This window comes from Maylandia zebra, linkage group LG14, assembly GCF_041146795.1.
Source record: "Maylandia zebra isolate NMK-2024a linkage group LG14, Mzebra_GT3a, whole genome shotgun sequence".
NCBI lineage: Eukaryota > Metazoa > Chordata > Actinopteri > Cichliformes > Cichlidae > Maylandia > Maylandia zebra.
The window spans coordinates 39,868,255-39,886,504 of NC_135180.1; the positions used below are offsets into that span (position 1 = coordinate 39,868,255).

At 48.0% G+C, this 18,250-nt stretch overlaps 1 protein-coding gene across 1 annotated transcript; it reads left to right on the forward strand.

The window, feature by feature from the left end:
* The first annotated feature begins 4,018 nt into the window (after positions 1–4,018).
* On the forward strand, positions 4,019–16,562 carry pgm2l1 (phosphoglucomutase 2-like 1). Its single transcript, XM_004572591.5, has 14 exons — positions 4,019–4,373; positions 7,147–7,314; positions 7,392–7,498; positions 10,888–10,972; positions 11,213–11,296; positions 11,375–11,571; positions 12,310–12,499; positions 12,577–12,674; positions 12,754–12,934; positions 13,009–13,102; positions 13,418–13,547; positions 14,434–14,623; positions 14,699–14,832; positions 15,610–16,562. Exons 1-14 carry the CDS (start codon positions 4,263–4,265, stop codon positions 15,710–15,712), a joined length of 1,872 nt encoding a protein of 623 aa, XP_004572648.1. The 5' UTR covers positions 4,019–4,262; the 3' UTR covers positions 15,713–16,562.
* Positions 16,563–18,250: the final 1,688 nt, after the last annotated feature.

Consider the following 18,250-nt stretch of genomic DNA (forward strand, 5'->3'; position numbering starts at 1 on the left):
ACATATACACTAAGTTTATTGTAAATTAATAAGAAACTGCAGACGATTCCATTCTGAGCTGAAGAAGCTTCTGATTGGTTCGTAGAGTCCATGTGAGTAAACTGGTGGCACAGCTGTGGATGCATATAAAGCAAAACACAGAGTCTGTTTCTGTGACATGGGAACATCAGGAGATGTCAACAAAACACCAGGAACAGAACTGTGGAGCTCCATAAGTGTGGCTCAGTTTGAATACAATTTGGTGCCATTTACAATTAAGAAATACAGACAGTTTCTCTCTTTACTCTTAAAGTTAACAAATATGTTTTTATATTTATCTAAAAAATAAACATTTAGTCTGATTTGATGTTACAATTAAAAAAGTGTTTTTATCTGAAGAGTTTGTAAATATCTGTATAACTGTATATTTGATGATTGTCAGCACAAAGAGGAAGAGAGGGAACAAGAGCAGGTGAGACTCACATGTTAGTCAAATGGTTGTTTACCAGAAGTATCAGCGTATCACAGGTCCTCATGTATCTCGTACCTCGTGTTTCTTTTTAGGTTTGCTATTTTTCAAATTCTATATTTATTAAGTTCTGCAGCTTGTTTGCACAACAAGGCTAAATAATTATATAAACTTTGGTAGAATTAAAAAATAAGTGTAGTGCAGGTCTATGATGATTTTTAGTGCTGCTATCATCTAGTTCTGATTCTGGTTCTGTCTTGGTTAAGTCCTCAGTAGTCCTGATTTTGGACTGTTGTAGTCCTGTTTTAATTCCGGATCAGTTCTGGGTCTGGTTGAATTGGGGTTTAGGCCTTGTGTCTTGATACAGCCCTGACTTTGTTCTGCCTCGCTGCTTAATTAAAAAACTAGTTTAAGGTGTCCTGCACATGTGATATATATATATTTCCCTATATGAAGTCATTTTTTTTTTAACAAAACTCAAAACAGAGCCTATTAATCTTTCAGTCATTTCTAACCCCCCCCCCCCCCCCAAAAAAAAAAAAAAAATCCCACATGCATACTACCCTTTAGGGCTAAGCCCCGGGTGTTTCAAATGTCTGGCTCCGCCTCTGGTCTCCAGTAAGGTGTCAGGCAGCCGTTACTGCTCACGGAGTCTCACTGATGGCCGAGGTGAGTATTTATAACGGGACAGGTCAGCTTTGCACGCCCCTGGCTTTTTTAATGTGCTCTATAAAATAAATAAAGATTGTTGTTGTTGTTGTTGCTTCACAGCTCAGAATAATCCTTAATCTGACAGTGGACGTCGGTCCAGCTTCTGTCTGAAACAAGCTGTTTTAGCTCATCCCCCTTTAAGAAACGTTTCTTCTGATTGGCTGTTCCTCACCGAGGTTTAACCTCTGGCTGCTCTTCTACGTCTGTGAAAGTACAAAATCTGACAAAAGTTTAGAGCAGCCAGAGCTTCACTGCTCATCATTAAATCCAGAATTGAATTCAAAATCCTGCTCCTCACATACAAGGTCTTAAATAATCAGGCCCCATCTTATCTTAATGACCCTGTAGTACCATATCACCCGATGCATTGAGTTTTTCCTTTCCAGTCACCTTTCTCACGCACTATGTATTAACAGACCTCTCTGCATTGAATCATATCTGTTATTAACCTCTGTCTCTCTTCCACAGCATGTCTTTATCCTGTCTTCCTTCTCTCACCCCAACAGTCACAGCTGATGGCCCCGCCCCTCCCTGAGCCTGGTTCTGCTGGAGGTTTCTTCCTGTTAAAAGGGAGTTTTTCCTTCCCACTGTCACCAAAGTGCTGCTCATAGGGGGTCATATGATTGTTTGCCTGTATTATTGTAGGGTCTTTACTGTATGTTATAAAGGACTCTGAGGTGACTGTTTGGTGCTATATGACTTAAGTTGAATGAAATTATTAGAAACTTTTGTCATGTTTAATATGAACATCCACCTCAGGAAAATGACATGTGTAATGGGAAATTAAAAAAAAGCAAACGTCCATTTTGCAAAACACTTTGCGTTCACATACAGTTTTCATTTCATTTAACAAATTGACTTTTGTACTGTTCAGGTTTCTACAGGAGGAATGCTGACCCACATCCACCCATCCACATTAAGGGGACGGCTGTGGAGCGTGTGAGCAGCTTCAAGTTCCTGGGAGTCCACATCTCCGAGGATCTCATCTGGACGACCAACTGCTCCAAGCTGGTCAAGAAGGCTCACCAGCGCCTCTTCTTCTTGAGGACCCTGAGGAAGAACCACCTGTCCTCAGACATCCTGGTGAACTTCTATCGCTGCACCATCGAGAGCATCCTGACCAACTGTACAACAGTCTGGTACGGGAACTGCTCTGCCTCGGACCGGAAGGCATTGCAGAGGGTCGTGAAAACTGCCCAGCGCATCGCTGGAGCACCACTTCCTGCCATAAAAGACATCTACAGGAAGCGGTGTCTGAAAAGGGCTGGGAAAATCATCAAAGACCCCAGTCACCCATCACATGGACTCTTCACCCTCCTGCCCTCTGGGAGGCGCCACAGGAGCCTCCGGACTAAGACCACCAGGTACCGGAACAGCTTCTTCCCCACAGCTGTCAGACTCCTGAACTCTGCCTCCTGACATCTGACCCACGTTAACTCATGGACTGAACATACACACACCCACAATGGACAACTGTACCCTCAAACACACAATAATAACATGGACTGAACCACCACTCACAGCCACTAGCACTTTATATAGCCTCTGTAGAAACTATCTACACCCTCACTTATCTTAACTGCACTACTGTATAGCTCTGTGTAAATAATCATTCTGTACATTCGATAATCTTTAACCCTACAACTGTTTACAACTTGCATAGTTCCCATTTCTGTATAGCTGTATATCTCAGATTCTGTAAAGTTATTTATTTCATATTCTGTATAGTTTTTCATATTTATATCCTGTTCATAGCCTGTACATAGCTTGTACTCACTACAGCCTTTACATACTTATAGTTATAGAATATTCACAACATACTTCATACCGTGTACATTATAACATACCATAATAGACCCATTTCTGTAATATACTTACATATCTATATTATTGCTAATATATATTGTAATATATCTATATCACTAAAGCACTTCTGGATGGATGCAAACTGCATTTCGTTGCCCTGTACCTGTGCATGTGCAATGACAATAAAGTTGAATTCTATTCTATTCTAAAGTATGGTGCCTCATTTGGTAAAATTGGAAAGGAACTCTGTTGCACAGCACATCACCAGGACTGAACTGCCAGCCATGCAGGATCTTTATAGGCAGCGCTGCATGAGGAAGACGCAGCGGGTCCTCTCTGATCCCAGCCACCCCAGTCATAGACTTTTCACACTGCTGCCGTCCAGCAGGCAGTTCAGGAGCATTCAGACCCGCACTAGCAGACAGAGACAGTTTTCACCCAAAAGCCATCAGACTGCTGACATTCCACACTCACTACCATCACAGGACTCTGCACACTGTCACTTCAACAAATGCCACTTAAATGCTCATTGCACAACTTTTGCACAACCTGTAAATACCAACTTGTCTTAAATTCTCTAATATTTAATACTTTTTTCTCTCCTTTTCTCCTTTGCATTGTTATCATTATTAATCCTGTTAATTCCTGTTATTTTCTTCTTAATATAACTGCACACTCTCTGTATGCTCATGTAAAGCTGAGGAGCACAAGCCAAAGAATTTCATTATGGATAAATGTGGCTACACTGTTTATCTGAACATGACAATGAAACTTGAACTTGTTCTACAATTATTGCTCATAAAGCTGGCGTCAGGTGGGCAAAAATGTACCGGAAATTAATTGGAAATTAATTTTTTACCTTGAATTTTAAACAGTTTTTCTACACCCCAGAGCATATTAATCATATCAGAGAATGCTGTGAAATATTTAAAGAACAACAAATGAAAACAAAGGTTTTGTTCTTTTGTGCCGCTTCATGTGAAGCTTTCATTTTATTAACTAGCCGGAAATGAGGAGCCCTGCCTCTGCCGGTCTCTGTGAACTTCCGTGTAACTTAAGTAAGAAAGAAAATGCTTCTGTCGGCCTCCAGCGGTGATCTGGCGTCATTGTCGCTAACGTTTGGCCTCGGTGTGGGAAATTATACACGACTCCGGAGAGAGCTCAGCCGCACCAGCCATAACAGGCAGGCGGTGTGTGTGAGAAGTCCGAGTCGGAGGCGCTAGCCGCCGGGGAGCCAATAGCCTCCAACAGCGGGCAGACAGATGGCCGTGTGGCTCTTTGAGCGTTAGCTGTCAGCATGGAGGACGACAACGGACTCGACGGAGACCTGAACGCCAACGTCAGGTGTCAGAGGACTGGCGACCCGAAGCTTGACAAGGCGGTGCAGCACTGGTTAGCCTGGGACAGGGTGAGTCTGTGCCCGTTAGTCAGAAAGCCAAGCCGGGTGTAAGCAGGGAGCGCTGCACCAGACTTCGCTGACAAATCCGTCGATTAAAATATCACCACTTTTGGGCAGGGACATGTCACAGAAACATGTTTATGAGTTATGTTTGATAGATCGTTGTAGTTGTGTGGAGAAATCGGCATACAAACTGATCCATGAAGCAGCGCTGTTTGCCATTAAACATAAACTTCATACAGCCTGAAGCCGGGAAGCCGGTGTTGCAGCAGGTCTGAACTATAACAGTCATTCTAAGACTTTAGGTTGAAACTGTGAGCCGAATGAGCTAGCCCCCAAAATCTAGTAAGACGTATTTCCTACTTGAATTGTTTTCCGAAACAATAAAGTAAAATGATCAGTTTTTAAAGGGGAGTTGTGGTGGCAGGAGCACCGCGGCTGCTCGGGGCGTGATGGAGATTACCTTTGTGGGTTACCGGAAGATTAACCGGCAGCGTGACTCAGCAGATTGAGTCAGAAAGGCCTTTCCGGTCAATAAACATTCATCCATGGGTGAATATTGATCCTTTACTCGTCTTTATTCAGGAACCAGGTCACCGTGAGCTGCTGGATGATGCTCAGATCCAAACACATTTTAAAGCCAACATGTTTTACAACCATTTTAACTTTAAATGCAAATGAAAAATAAGCTTCGTGCCACCTCCTCATCCATACGTGGCCCCCAAACCAGCATGGTCGGACCAGAAGGTGACCCCAGGTGGCCAAGTCCATCCTTTTTGTACAGTTTTGGAAAAGCCAGCCATTTATGACATCTAGCAGGAAATTATTGTTGTAATGTGCACAGTGAGAAAAACCCGGGTGTGTGATGACGTCTGTGAAGGCTGCGCTGTAGCTTCAGCTCTGACACCACGACCATCCGTGTAGGTTCTTTACATGAAGCTGTTTGTTTCAGCTTTCTTTCATCTTAGACTCGTTGTTGTGGGTCAATCTTGTGTACGCGTCAGCAGCAAAATATACAATCAGAGGACCTGGGATCGATCCCTGAGGAACTCCATCTCCTGTGGTGAACAGTCAGACAAGTTTAGGTTTTGGATGCTGGCAGAGGATTTGGATCTGGGAATAGGTCACCATGGGTCACTGGTTCAGGCCGGTGTCGCAGAGTCCCGTCTGCAGAAGAAGGCAGAGCGAGGACGTCTCTAAAACACCGCACCTCGCTGGTTCATCCTGTTGCAGAACAAAGACGTGGTGCAACTTTGTGCAAGAACTACAACTGTTTGACTGTGAGCGAGACCTGCCTGCGCTCGTTATTGCTAATGTCTCGCGTCAGAAAGGTCAAAGGTTAATCCCAGCCACACCGTTTTATACTTGCTGTTTGAAGCTGTGGCCATGTTCAAGAAGAAACCCGGAGCTACGCTGCTTGGCAGGAGACCAGAGGAAGTCCACTGTGACAGTGTTTCAGACTGGACTGGGTTTGAACCCCCCCCCCCCCCTCGCTCCCCAGTGTCGCCCTCCCAGTGTTCAGAGCTGTGTGGTCTGTAAAGGTCACGGCTGCCTTGAACTGCGCTTTAAATGTCAGCAGCCGGGAAAAGATTCCCACTCGCTGTTTGGACTCTATCTTTATCCTGTGTGCAGAGAAACATGAATGAGGTCCATCCTTCGGCCTCTCGGAGCATCGGCTGCACATCAGCCGATGCTCCGAGGCCCGTGAGCCTGCAGGGACTCCTTCACTCAGAGTGCGTCCTAATGAAGACAGGAAGTGAGCACCCCACCACGGAGTACAGCAAACATGCACCGGGCACCTTTTCTAAATGTGTGTGATATTTTATCACCCACAGAGTGCGACCTCAGGTGATAATCTCATTTAATGTTTTTAATGAAACCTCTGTGAAGGTTCGGCTTCCTGTGTTTGCTCCTGTCGGGAGATTAGGCCTGCAGTCGTCGTCCTCTCGGCACGTTTCCAGCAGGCCACAGATACAATAATCATAATCTGTGATCCACGTGTCACAGTGGAGGGTCAGGAATGATTTGGCGTACGGCCTTCATCAGCTTGTTAGAGCGTTTAACCGTCTCATGGAGTTCCTGCTCTTTACAAATAAAGATGCGTTTCTAACACGCTTCAGAGTGAATATTTGGTGTGAGCACAGCCTGAACCTCCCTGTTTCCCTTCTTTATCAGTGGCTTCCATGCAGCCGTCCCTCCACTGAGACCTTGGCTGTGTGTGAATACAGGGCGCTCACGTCCCTGTTGGGGGGGCGGGTAGTTTAAAAAGTTGAGTCCAGAGTTTTCAGGCTGCCGAGGTCAGACTGTTCTAAGAGCTCTGATTAAAGAGCAAGGTGAAAAACAGCAGACAGTGCAGCGCGAGAACGTTTCCGTCCTGGTGTCAGCGGTGGGCTTAACGAGGCCCACGAGACGTCCTCACTCCTGTGTGTCTGTAAGTGCACCGCACGTGCTCAGTCTGTGAGGTGAGGCCGAGCAGGCGGAGGCTTTGGACAAGTGTGTTTATGAAGAAGGGCTGGAACGCTGAAGACGCTTGGGCGGCTCACCTGAGCCAGGTGATGTGACCGTATTCACCCGGACTTCCACAGGTGTTTATGACGGCCGTGCAGTTTAGTTTGAAGGTCATCCCCAGATATCCATGTCCTCCCCACGGGGACGAGACGTCTGCCCCTGAATCAGCTTCAGTGATAAGTGTGTGTGTGTGAGAGCTGCTGTGAGTTGAGGGTGTGGTTTTACCTATGCAGGTGTGGTCAGAGGTGTGATGGTTTTCCATGCTGTGCTGCAGAACCAGTGGACCCGGGCTCAGGTGGAGTCTCTGGTGGGGGCGGGACGTGTCGATGACCTGAGGCGGAGACTCTGCAGCAGGATGAGTTTCGGCACTGCCGGGCTTAGAGCGCCGATGGGAGCGGGATTCAGCCGGATCAATGACCTCACCGTCATCCAGTCCACGCAGGTGAGAGAGAGGGAGGAAACATGGCCGGCTCAGGTGGGCCGATGTCTGACCCGAGCCACTTCCTGTTTCCTTTGCAGGGCCTCTACTCCTACCTGTGCAGGTATTTTGCAGACTTCAGCAGCAGAGGCGTCGTGGTGGGCTTCGACACCAGAGGACAGGAGGAGAGCGGCTGCAGCAGCCACAGGTGGCACACACACACACACTGTCACACACACACACACACACACACACTGTCACACACAGACACAGACACACACACACACACTGTCACACACACACACACACACACACTGTCACACACACACACACACACACACTGTCACACACACACACACACACTGTCACACACAGACACAGACACACACACACTGTCACACACACACACACACACTGTCACACACAGACACAGACACACACACACACACTGTCACACACACACACACACACTGTCGCACACACACTGTCGCACACACACACACGCACACACACTGTCGCACACACACACACACACACACACTGTCACACACAGACACAGACACACACACACACACTGTCACACACACACACACACACTGTCACACACAGACACAGACACACACACACTGTCACACACACACACACACACTGTCACACACAGACACAGACACACACACACACACTGTCACACACACACACACACACTGTCGCACACACACTGTCGCACACACACTGTCACACACACACTGTCGCGCACACACACTGTCGCACACACACTGTCGCACACAGTCACACACACACACTGTCGCACACACACTGTCGCACACACACACACACACACACACTGTCGCACACACACTGTCGCACACACACTGTCGCACACACACTGTCACACACACACTGTCGCACACACACACTGTCGCACACACACTGTCACACACAGTCGCACACACACACACTGTCGCACACACACTGTCGCACACACACACACACACACTGTCGCACACACACACACACTGTCGCACACACACACACTGTCGCACACACACACACACACACTGTCGCACACACACTGTCGCACACACACTGTCACACACACACTGTCACACACACACTGTCGCACACACACTGTCGCACACACACACACACACACTGTCGCACACAGTCGCACACACACTGTCTCACACACAGACACACATGCGCTGATGACCCAGTCCCACCAGTCCAAGGATGTCCCTCGACACACAGATGACCGTCACCACTGTGCCATCTTTCAGGCATTTTTCTTTCAAATTCGTCATTATTTACTTAACCTGCTAAGACCCGAACTCTGCCACAGCAGCATTTTTAATTTCTCTGATTGGGACCTGATTAACCTCCTAGGACCTGCGTCCACATATGTGGACATCACATATTTATAAATGTTTTTAATGTTTTGTTTTCTTTGGATATTTTCTGACATAATTTCCTGATTTTAAAAACTGTAAAAATGTTAAAGAATCAGGATTTAGTGGGTTTTTTATGGACAAACATCTGAGTTTATGAAGCAGAGTTCACTTTGAACCTGTGTGTGTGTGTCTGTCTATGTGTGTGTGTCTGTGTGTGTGTCTGTGTGTGTGTGTGTCTGTGTGTGTCTGTCTGTGTGTCTGTCTGTGTGTGTGTGTCTGTGTGTGTCTGTGTGTGTGTCTGTCTATGTGTGTGTGTCTGTGTGTGTGTCTGTGTGTGTGTGTGTGTGTGTCTGTCTATGTGTGTGTGTCTGTGTGTGTGTGTCTGTCTATGTGTGTGTGTCTGTCTATGTGTGTGTGTGTGTCTGTCTATGTGTGTGTGTGTGTGTGTGTGTCTGTCTATGTGTGTGTGTCTGTGTGTGTCTGTGTGTGTGTGTGTCTGTGTGTGTGTGTGTCTGTCTATGTGTGTGTGTGTGTGTGTCTGTGTGTGTCTGTCTGTGTGTCTGTCTGTGTGTGTGTGTCTGTGTGTGTCTGTGTGTGTGTCTGTCTATGTGTGTGTGTCTGTGTGTGTGTCTGTGTGTGTCTGTGTGTGTGTCTGTCTATGTGTGTGTGTCTGTGTGTGTGTGTCTGTCTATGTGTGTGTGTCTGTCTATGTGTGTGTGTGTGTCTGTCTATGTGTGTGTGTCTGTGTGTGTCTGTCTATGTGTGTGTGTCTGTGTGTGTCTGTGTGTGTGTGTGTCTGTCTATGTGTGTGTGTGTGTGTGTCTGTCTATGTGTGTGTGTGTGTGTGTGTGTGTGTGTGTGTGTCTGTCTGTCTGTCTGTCTGTCTGTCTGTGTGTGTGTGTGTGTCTGTGTGTGTGTGTGTGTCTGTGTGTGTGTGTGTGTCTGTCTGTCTATGTGTGTGTGTGTGTGTGTCTGTCTATGTGTGTGTGTGTGTGTCTGTCTGTGTGTGTGTGTGTGTCTGTCTGTGTGTGTGTGTGTGTCTGTCTGTGTGTGTGTGTGTGTGTGTCTGTCTGTCTATGTGTGTGTGTGTCTGTCTGTCTATGTGTGTGTGTGTGTGTGTCTGTCTGTCTATGTGTGTGTGTCTGTGTGTGTGTGTCTGTCTATGTGTGTCTGTGTGTGTGTGTCTATGTGTGTGTGTGTGTGTGTGTGTCTGTGTGTGTGTGTCTGTCTATGTGTGTGTCTGTCTGTGTGTGTGTGTGTGTGTGTGTCTGTCTGTGTGTGTCTGTCTGTGTGTGTCTGTGTGTGTGTGTCTGTGTGTGTGTGTGTGTGTGTGTGTCTGTGTCTGTCTGTGTGTCTGTGTGTGTGTGTCTGTGTGTGTGTGTGTGTGTGTGTGTGTGTGTGTGTCTGTGTGTGTGTGTGTGTGTCTGTGTGTGTGTGTGTCTGTGTGTGTGTGTGTGTGTCTGTGTGTGTGTGTGTGTGTGTGTGTCTGTCTGTCTGTGTGTGTGTGTCTGTCTGTGTGTGTGTGTGTCTGTCTGTGTCTGTGTGTGTGTGTGTCTGTCTGTGTGTGTGTCTGTGTGTGTGTGTGTGTGTGTGTGTCTGTCTGTGTGTGTGTCTGTGTGTGTGTGTGTGTGTGTGTGTGTGTCTGTCTGTCTGTGTGTGTGTGTCTGTCTGTGTGTGTGTGTGTGTGTGTCTGTCTATGTGTGTGTGTGTCTGTCTATGTGTGTGTCTGTCTATGTGTGTGTCTGTCTGTGTGTGTGTGTGTGTCTGTCTGTCTGTGTGTGTGTGTGTCTGTCTGTGTGTGTCTGTCTATGTGTGTGTGTGTGTCTGTCTATGTGTGTGTGTGTCTGTCTGTGTGTGTGTGTGTGTGTCTGTCTGTGTGTGTGTGTGTGTGTGTGTGTGTGTGTGTGTGTCTGTGTGTGTCTGTGTGTGTCTGTGTCTGTCTGTGTGTGTCTGTGTGTGTCTGTCTATGTGTGTCTGTCTATGTGTGTGTGTGTGTGTGTGTGTCTGTGTGTGTGTGTGTCTGTGTGTGTCTGTGTGTGTGTGTGTCTGTCTGTGTGTGTCTGTGTGTGTCTGTCTATGTGTGTCTGTGTCTGTCTGTGTGTGTGTGTGTGTGTGTGTGTGTGTGTGTGTGTGTGTGTGTCTGTCTATGTGTGTCTGTGTGTGTGTGTGTGTGTCTGTGTGTGTGTGTGTGTGTCTGTGTGTGTGTCAGGCTGGCGAAGCTGACGGCTGCTGTGCTGCTGAGCAGAGACGTCCCCGTGCATCTCTTCTCCTCCTTCATCCCCACGCCGTACGTGGTGAGGAAACACTAACGCATCACTTCCTGCATGCAGCCGGCTGCTCGCTGTGACCTCACTAATGTTCGTGCCGTCACATTTTCCGGGCTGTAATGAATGAGCCGACCTCACATCGGCGCCAGCGGCAGCCTGATAGCTGACGGTGTCACAGACACAGATATTTAAACACTTATTAAAACCGAACGTTCGCCGAAGGATGAAGGAGTTTCACACTGAGCGCGCTCTGTTCTCCTTTGGCAGCCTTACGCTGTGAAGAAGCTGGGGGCTGCAGCTGGAGTGATGATCACAGCATCACACAATCCCAAAGAAGACAACGGATACAAGGTCAGTAAGGGCACGTTCGCAGCCGTGCCTCAAATGGGAAGTAAAAGTTAGGAGCTGGGTGCGTGTGTCCCCCTGCAGGTGTACTGGTGTAACGGCGCCCAGATCACCTCGCCTCACGACAAAGAGATCCTGCGATGTATAGAGGAGCAGCTGGAGCCCTGGAGCGCCTCCTGCTGGGACGTAGGGCTGGTGGATCGCTGCTCCCTGAGGACCGACCCCCTGACCCAGATCAACAGCTGCTACATGGATGAGCTCGCCTCCCTCTGCTTCCACAGGTAAGCCCACCTGTTCCTCCTCTCGGTGTCCTCCACAGGGACGCTGATGGTTCTTCTACAGCACGTTTTCGATGCCTCAGTGATTTCTGTCCAACTCATTCATACTCTGATTTATAGCATCACAGAGAAACCTGGGGTTAGTGTGTTGCCTAAGGGCGTTTGGGCAGCAGGGATTGTACCTCCAACCTTCTGATTAGTAGATGCCTGCTGGTGTGAACAGTCATTTATAGTTTCCTCATTTCCACAGCCTGTGTTGTTCTGCTGATGTCAGAAGCTGTTTGCCAGCAGTGATTGAGGACGATGTTTGTGACCGCGGGCTGAGGTCTCAGCGTGATGAGTTCAGGTGTTTCGTGGAGGACTGCAGCGTGTTTCATGAGACCACCTGCTGTTTGCACTGCTGAACACAGATGATCATTATTTCTAACTGCTGAGCGTTTACAGCGGAAATAATCATTTCTTTCTCAGGTTTAAGTGACAAATCAGTGACGCTATCGTTGGCGTTGTTGGCTTGGATGTGGTGATGTCACAGTGAGGTGGTCTGACCTGATCTTTTTTTGTTTCACGGCGTGATTGTTTGTGTCGTTAAAAGAAACGTTAGTGAACCTGCGGTAAGAGTGACACGTTCCCCTGATGTTCTGCCAGGATGTGAACGTATAAGGACGTCAGAAAATGTTGAACTTTGACCTTTAAAATGACCCCGAGCACCAACGTTAGAGCATGTTTCCTGATGCGTCTCAGGGACCTGAACAGCAGCTCCCCGCTGAAGTTCGTCCACTCCTCCTTCCACGGCGTCGGCCACGCCTTCGTGCAGCAGGCCTTCCGGGTGTTCGGCTTCCCTCCACCGATCGCCGTCCCGGAGCAGAAAGACCCCGACCCCAACTTCTCCTCGGTGCGCTGTCCCAACCCCGAGGAGGGAGAGTCCGTGCTGGTGGGTCGGGTTCCCGTCTCGTTTGCTCACAAATGACCGAATCCTGTCGTTCGCTTATCCGATGTCTTGTTTTCCAGGAACTTTCTCTCCTTCTGGCAGAGCGGGAAAACGCCCGCGTCGTCCTGGCGACAGATCCTGATGCTGACCGGCTGGCTGTAGCAGAGAAGTCTGACGGGTATGTTTGCTCAAAGGCACTTCAGAGCTGAAAGTATTTGGCAGCGCTGCAGGTTCACCTGTATCGCCCTGTGTTTCAGGTGTGGCTGGAAGGTGTTCACAGGTAACGAGCTGGCAGCCCTGCTGGGCTGGTGGATGTTCTTCACGTGGAAGGAGAACCACTCTGAACCAGCAGACGCTCGGAGCATTTACATGTTGGCGACCACGGTGTCCTCGAAGATCCTGCAGGCCTTCGCTCGCATCGAGGGGTTCCACTTTGAGGTCAGACGCTCAGGCATTAGTGAGCACACCAGTGTGTGGAAGTCAGACGATGATGGTTACTCTGTGTTCAACAGGAAACTCTGCCAGGCTTTAAATGGGTCGGGAATAGAATCCACGAGCTGTCCCAAACAGGAAGCAGAGTCATCTTCTCCTTCGAGGAGTCCATCGGTAACTAAGTTCGCTGTGACGTTTGGCGTAGAAACTGAACAGTTAGCGGTGTTTCCTGGAAACCCTCTCCTGTCTGATTTAAATTTAAAGTATCTGATTACACAGCAGTGGGGAGTAGACTTCATCACAGTTCAAGGATAATACACCCACTGTGATCATCTTCAGTGCCCTGCACCAGCACAGAGCAGCTACCTGTGTTGTTGCACCGTCCTCTACAGTATAAAGGCCCTTTGATGGTTATTGGAGAACTGAATTCATTCTGTGTTTAAAGGATTATTGGAAGGGAAACTGTCAGGTGTCCCTTCATCTCTTCAGGGTTCCTCTGTGGGGACACAGTCCTGGATAAGGACGGCGTGAGCTCGGCGGCGGTCGTGGCTGAAATGGCCGCTTACCTTCACAACAAGCACCTAAGTCTGAGCCAACAGCTGCACAACATCTACCAGACGTAAGACTTCAGGGCACTGCTCTAACATCACGATCACAACTTGTCATTTAATGTCGAGCTGTGTGACGTTTACTGACCCGCTTCAAGTGAAAAAGATTCTATGCTGGACTTTATTGTGTGTCCCTTAATGCCCATGCACAGTTTGGTCCTCACACACCAAATCAATTCAATTCTATTTTATTTACACAGCGCCAAATCACAACAACAGTCGCCTCAAGGCGCTTTATACTGTACGGTCGACCCTACAATAACACATACAGAGAAAAACCCAACAATCAGATGACCCCCTATGAGCAGCACTTTGGCGACAGTGGGAAGGAAAAACTCCCTTTTAACAGGAAGAAACCTCCAGCAGAACCAGGCTCAGGGAGGGGCGGGGCCATCTGCTGTGATTGGTTGGGGTGAGAGAAGGAAGACAGGATAAAGACATGCTGTGGAAGAGAGACAGAGGTTAATAACAGATATGATTCAATGCAGAGAGGTCTGTTAATACATAGTGAGTGAGAAAGGTGACTGGAAAGGAAAAACTCAATGCATCGGGTGATATGGTACTACAGGGTCATTCAGATAAGATGGGGCCTGATTATTTAAGACCTTGTATGTGAGGAGCAGGATTTTGAATTCTGGATTTAACAGGAAGTGTACAGCCAATCAGGATGCAGAACACAATGTGCTGTAAAAAGCAAAACAAAGAAAGCAAAATTGCAAAAAGAAAAAAAAAATCTGCAACAGCGAGCCCATGATAGGTGAACCGCGTTATAGCGAGGGACCACTGTAATCCTTTGAAAAACATCTCGACAAAACTTCTACTAAAACTACATTGGACAGAAAAATGTGCTCTGCTCTTATTTTGACAGTCATCCTCAGTGTGACTTCCTGTCTGTAGGTACGGGTATCACGTGTCTAAAACCTCCTACGTCGTCTGTAACGACCCTCCCACCATCCAGAGGATCTTCAGCCGCATCAGAAACTTTGACGGCAGCGGCTCGTACCCGAAGACGTGCGGCGGCGTCCAGATCGTTCATGTCAGAGACGTTACCACGGGATACGACAGCAGTCAGCCAGACCTCAGATCTGTGAGATGCCGTTTTGTTCTTCCTCGAGTTCCTCCTGTTCAGTTCAGGTGTGTTCAGGTGTGTTCTCCCGTACAGGTTCTTCCTGTGTCCAGGAGCAGTCACATGATCACCTTCACGCTGCAGAACGGCATCGTGGCCACGCTGAGGACAAGCGGCACCGAACCGAAGATCAAGTACTACACAGAGTTCTGCGCGGTGCCGGGGCAGAGGTCGGCTCCTCGTTTCTGTTTGTCTGTGATGGAGATGAAATGTTAGCGCAGGCTCTAGACTAACTTTTTGCCGCGGTTGCACTGGTGCGCAGTGCCAAAAAAGGTCGGCGCACCCAAATTTTTCACCCGCATCGCTGAACACCACAGTTTTACATGTGTACTTTTTTTGCTGTTGATTTGTAAATGATCAACTAACAATCTTGTCAACACAAAGTTCTTTATTTGGAACTCAGTTCTACAAGAAACACTCGTGACTGAAAAAGTGTTTGTGCCTAAAGTGCTTTGACACTCTTTGGCACTTCTGTCGGGCCTGGGCTGCTCACGAGGGCTGAGTATCATCACTGATTTCTATAATCCATTCGACTCGATTCAATTTTGCCTCAAACAGTCAGAAATATTATATTTCTGATCATTTATCAGCACTGATACATGTGAGACTTCATCAGAGGTGTGAATAAATAACACTGATCTGAATTGTAGTCTGCCAGCTGACTGATGGAGCTTTCTTTCCCTGCAGTGCTGAACTGGCTCTGATCTGTGAGCTCAATAACTGTGCTGCTAACAGGAAAAGACCGACGTTTCAGAGAAACGTGTACCACAAGAAAGTTTGATGGAACTGCGACGTTTGTTAAAAAAAAGCACCAAATTTATTTAGAGCATACAGGATAAAGTCCAAGAATAATTACATCAGGTCCTAATGTCACTCTAACAAACTTCATGTGTGACCTCATGTGTGGGCGGGGCCTCTGTGACATCATCACCCTCTCTGTGTTGCAGCGAGGTGTCCACCCTGGAGGAGGAGCTCAGGAAGGTCACCGCTGCCCTGGTGGATGAGTTCCTGGAGCCCGAGAAGAACAACCTGATTCGCCGCCTGGTGTAGCACCGCCTGCTCGTACCTGCTTACTGTTGATGACATCACATCCTGTCATGTGTGAATCAGAGCAGCAGCTGCCTCACTCTGGTGTTGGTGAACTATGAACCCTGAAGAGATTCAGAGAGCGAGTCTTCAGATTCTTTCGTGTGATTGGCTGTGATAGGAGCTCCTCATGACAAACCTGACGTGGTGTTTTAATTTTCTTTAAAACAAAACGTCTGACCAAAAGACAAAATGAAACAGAAGATCAAAACTTAATATCGAAACAGGACACGCGTGAGCAGAGCTCTTTATTTCGCTTAATTCAGCAGCAGTGCATTCTGGGAGTTGGCTCTGAATATTCTTTTTGTGTGCATATTTTGTTGTTGTTGTTCAGCCATCTGTTCTTTTCAACCAAATTTAAATGAATAAAATCGGCAGGCAGGACAATTAAATTATTTTATTTATTTTTGTGTAAAAATGCCAAATATTTGTTGTATCTTTAATTATTTGTTACAGTAAAATCTGCTGTTTTTTATTTTTATCCAGTTCTTGATGTTTTATGTTAAACAGATTGTAGAAGCAGCTGTTGCTGATATTTATTGTAAATATTGGTGAGAAATAAAACAGCTGAGTTTGTTCTGATGTCACATTGACTGTTCGTTGGCCTGAGGTAATTTATTTTTTTACTCAAGGAGATTAAAGATGTTTATGTGCGAGGAGGAGCTGCTGTTTCTGCTGTTGTGCATTCGGCTCCATGCAGATGCTTTTATTTTGTTAAAGAAATGGTTGACGACAGCGTGATGCCTCATCTGTGTATTACTGTCGCAGCTTCACTCGAACTGAAAATGAAATAAAAATATTCCTAGTTCTCTGATTACCTTCTCTCTCCAGCTCTTTGTTGAATTTGAGCCGTGAAGGATTAAACAGGATCCATGTTTGTGAGATTTGGTTGGTAAGGAGAAGTGAAGAGCACATGGACATCCTGATAATACTGAATTACAGTAGTCCAGCTTAGAAGTAATAAATGCATGAACTAGTTTGCGGTACGTTGGGGTTTTTCCCGGTGGACGAGAGGGTTTGTTCCCTGCGCGTTAGGGTCGGGGAACGGGTCCTGACTGTCATCTGCGCTTATGCGCCGAGTGGCAGTTCAGAGTACCCAGCCTTCTTAGAGTCCCTGGGTGGGGTGCTGGAGGGTGCTCCACCTGGAGACTCTGTTGTCCTGACCTGGAGGGGCGTGATTGGGAGGAACGGCCTCCCTGATCTGGACCCGAGCGGTGCTCTGTTATTGGACTTCTGTGCTAACCACAGTTTGGCCATAACGAACACCCTGTTCGAACATAAGAGTGTCCATAAGTGCACGTGGCACCAGGACGCTCTAGGCCGTAGGTCGATGATCGATTTTGTAATCGTATCAGTAGACCTGCGACCATATGTTCTGGACACTCGGGTAAAGAGAGGGGCTGAGCTGTCAACTGATCACCACCTGGTGGTGAGTTGGATCAGGTGGCGGGGAAGAATGCCAGACAGACCCGGTGCACCTAAACGCGTAGTGAGGGTGTGCTGGGAACGTCTAGCAGAGGCCCCAGTCCGCGAGATCTTCAACGCACACCTCTGGCAGAGCTTCAACAGCATTCCGAGGGAGACTGGGGACATTGAGTCCGAATGGACCATGTTCAGCGTCTCCATTGCCGAAGCTGCTGCATTGAGCTGCGGCCGCAAGGTGGTGGGTGCCTGCCGTGGTGGTAATCCCCGAACCAAATGGTGGACACCAGAGGTGAAGGGAGCCACCAGGCTGAAGAAGGAGTCCTATCGGGCTTGGTTAGCCTGTGGGACTCCGGAGGCAGCCGACAGGTATCGACAGGCCAAGCGGAATGCGGCTCGGGCAGTGGCTGAAGCAAAAACTCGGGTGTGGGAGGAGTTCGGAGAGGCCATGGAAAAAGACTTTCGGACTGCCTCGAAGAGATTCTGGCAAACCGTCAGACGTCTCAGGAGGGGAAAGCGGTGCTCTACCTGCACTGTGTATAGTGCTGGCGGAGCGCTGCTGACGTCGACTGAGAAAATTGTCAGGCGGTGGAAGGAATACTTCGAGGACCTCCTTAATCCCACTGACACGTCTTCCGAGGAGGAAGCAGAGTCTGGGAATGAGGGGAATGACCCGCCAATTTCCGGGGGCGAGGTCACTGAGGCAGTTAAACAACTCCTTGGTGGCAGAGCCCCTGGTGTTGATGAGGTCCGCCCCGAGTTCCTGAAGGCTCTGGACGTTGTAGGGCTGTCCTGGTTGACACGCCTCTGCAATGTTGCGTGGAGATCAGGGGCAGTACCTGTGGACTGGCAGACCGGGGTGGTGGTCCCCATCTTTAAGAAAGGGGACCGGAGGGTGTGTTCCAGCTACAGGGGGATCACACTCCTCAGCCTCCCTGGGAAAGTCTATGCCAGGGTGCTGGAAAGGAGAGTTCATCCGTTAGTCGAACCTCGGATACAGGAGGAACAATGCGGTTTTCGTCCTGGTCGCGGAACACTGGACCAGCTCTTTATCCTCTCCAGGATACTTGAGGGTGCATG

Excerpts from the sequence above, each read along its gene's own strand:
- pgm2l1 (XM_004572591.5), top strand. The coding sequence starts at position 4,263 with ATGGAGGACGACAACGGACTCGACGGAGACCTGAACGCCAACGTCAGG. Across the intron at positions 12,675-12,753 it reads GTAGCAGAGAAGTCTGACGG|GTGTGGCTGGAAGGTGTTCA; the intron begins GTATGTTTGCTC and ends CCTGTGTTTCAG. Across the intron at positions 12,935-13,008 it reads TCGAGGGGTTCCACTTTGAG|GAAACTCTGCCAGGCTTTAA; the intron begins GTCAGACGCTCA and ends TGTGTTCAACAG.